Source organism: Muscardinus avellanarius (assembly GCF_963383645.1).
Source record: "Muscardinus avellanarius genome assembly, chromosome: 6".
In the NCBI taxonomy this organism is placed as follows: Eukaryota; Metazoa; Chordata; class Mammalia; order Rodentia; family Gliridae; genus Muscardinus; species Muscardinus avellanarius.
This window is the reverse complement of record NC_137791.1, coordinates 18,658,536-18,660,748: the sequence shown is the minus strand read 5'-3', so window position 1 is coordinate 18,660,748 and position 2,213 is coordinate 18,658,536. Positions and strand designations below refer to the sequence as shown.

General features: G+C 65.0%; 1 protein-coding gene across 1 annotated transcript; it reads right to left on the bottom strand.

Annotated features, from left to right (window-relative positions):
- Positions 1 to 238: 238 nt before the first annotated feature.
- Positions 239 to 1,907, bottom strand: POU4F2 (POU class 4 homeobox 2; the record flags this gene model as incomplete). Its single annotated transcript, XM_080697994.1, has 2 exons — positions 239 to 1,177; positions 1,635 to 1,907. The coding sequence occupies 2 exons, from the start codon at positions 1,905 to 1,907 to the stop codon at positions 239 to 241; spliced, it is 1,212 nt and encodes a 403-aa protein (XP_080554120.1).
- Between the last annotated feature and the right edge of the window lie 306 nt (positions 1,908 to 2,213).

The window sequence follows — 2,213 nt, the reverse complement described above, 5'->3', positions numbered from 1 at the left end:
AACAAATCCCATCTTTTGTCTTTCTGTACTTGGAGAAACCGGTTCACATTCTCACTGGCTTGGGCTCGCTCGCTCGCTCGCTCCCTCTTCAATCCTCCATTTCTCCGGATTCACATTTACTGGAATTCTTTCGGGTCTCCAAAAAAATGGACAGAAAAGAGGCAGGAGAGGGAGGGGGTGGGGGAGAAAAGAGGGGTCTAGGAGAGAGAGGGCCGTCCCTGGGGAGGCCAAGGGTCTCCTAAATGCCGGCGGAATATTTCATCCTTTTCTGTTTCTGCCTCTGGTTGCAGAACCAGACGCGCACTACGTTTTTCTTAAGATCCAGCTTCTCGGCGATGGCGGCGATCTTCTCGGAGGAGGGCCGCGGCTGGATGGCGAAGTAGGCTTCCAGGGAGCGCTTCTCCGGCGCCGCGATGGACGTGCGCTTGCGCTTCTTCTCCGCCCCGTTGAAGAGCTCGGGCTTGGTCAGCTTCTCGCGGTGGGACTTCTCCGCCTCCTCCAGCCAGGCCTGCAGGATGGGCTTCAGCGCGATCATGTTGTTGTGGGACAGGGTGAGCGACTCGAACCTGCAGATGGTGCTCTGGCTGAGCGAGCCCACGCCGGGGATCTTGAGGTTGGCCAGCGCGGACCCGACGTCCGCCTGGGTGACCCCCAGCTTGATGCGTCGCTGCTTGAAGCGCTCGGCGAACGCCTCCAGGTCCCGCGGGTCGGCGTCCACGTCGTTCAGGCAGCCCATGTGCGAGGGGAGCCCGTGCGCGTGGGCCATGCTGAGCGCGGCCTGGTGCATGGGGTTCATGGTGCCCATGTGCGGCGCGTGGGCGGGTGTGGACACCACCGCGCCGTCGGGGCCAGCCATGGCGCCCAAGGCCAGCCCGGGGCTCAGGTGCTCCAGCAGCTCGCCCTCGAGCGCCTGGTGCGGCTGGTGGTGATGGTGGTGGTGGTGGTGGTGGTGATGGTGCGTGCCGGCCAGCGCGGACGGGTGCGAGATGGGTACGGACGAGGAGGCGGCCGACGTGCACGGGATGGTGTTCATGGTGTGGTAAGTGGCGTCCGGCTTGAAGGGGCTGTGGTGGGGCGGGTGGTGGTGGTGGCTCTTGCTCTGCGAGACGATGTCCACGGCGGCCAGAGCCTCGGCGCGGGCCAGCAGACTCTCATCCAGCCCGCCGAATATATTGCTCTGCAATTGCAAGTAGAAGGCACACATTACGTTCAGCAGGGAATTTGTGCGCGCGCTCTCCGGAAAGCCCCGGCCCAGTGCTCCACACTGCCACCGCGCCTACCACATCCCCAGAACGTTAAAATAGTAATAATGACAATAATCCCGCAGTTCCGAGGCGAAGAGGAGGCGAGGGAGCCGCCGAGAGAAGCCGAGAGCGTGGGAGGAAGAGGAGAGGGCAGCAAGCGTGCAGACCCAACACAACACAACACCGACACGCGCACAGGCAACATCCCAGGTCATAAAAATTAATATGAAAGACAAGACCCGCTGAATACTTAAGAGAGCGGGGGGGGGGGGGCTGGAAATTGGTTGGAGGTGTGGAGTGATTTGCTGTGCAGGCATGAAAAAAACATCAAGCAGATAAAGGGGGCTGTCAAAATGTGCCTTTAAGCGGTGATTATGCAGAAATACGCACCGGTGGGGTTGGAAGACAAGCTCTCCGCATCGCCTCCGAGCCCCCGCCGCCGCCGCCGCCGCCGCTGCTGCCGCTGCTGCTGGAGCTGCTGCTCCGGCCGCCGCCGCCGCCGCCAGCCGCGCTGGAGCTGCCCGGGGGGCTGGCCGAGGGCGCGGCGGGCGCGGAGGAGCCGGGCGACGCGCTGTGCAGGGCCGAGTACTTGGGCTCCACGTGCAGGCTGCCGCCGTGCGGCATACTGAACGCCTGCTTGCTGTTCAGGGACATCATCATCATCTTCCCGCCCGCCGGGCGCACGCGGAGGGCGCACTCTCGGGCCCCGGCTGCCGGGACCTCCCGAGGGCGCTCGGCGGGAGCGAGAGTCCGGCAGGGCTGTCCGAAGTTGCGCTCACCCACCGCCGCCTCCCGGCTGGGGTCCCGCGTCCCGGCTCCAAGCGCTCCTCCTCCCCGGTCTCCGCCGCCAGCCGAGCTGAGGCTGGGCTCTGGGTGGCGCGGGCTGCAGACCTCAGCGCCCCGAACTGCCCCGGCTCCTCGAGGCCGCGGAGTTATAGTCCCCTCTCCCCGCGCCTGCCCCCGCGCCCC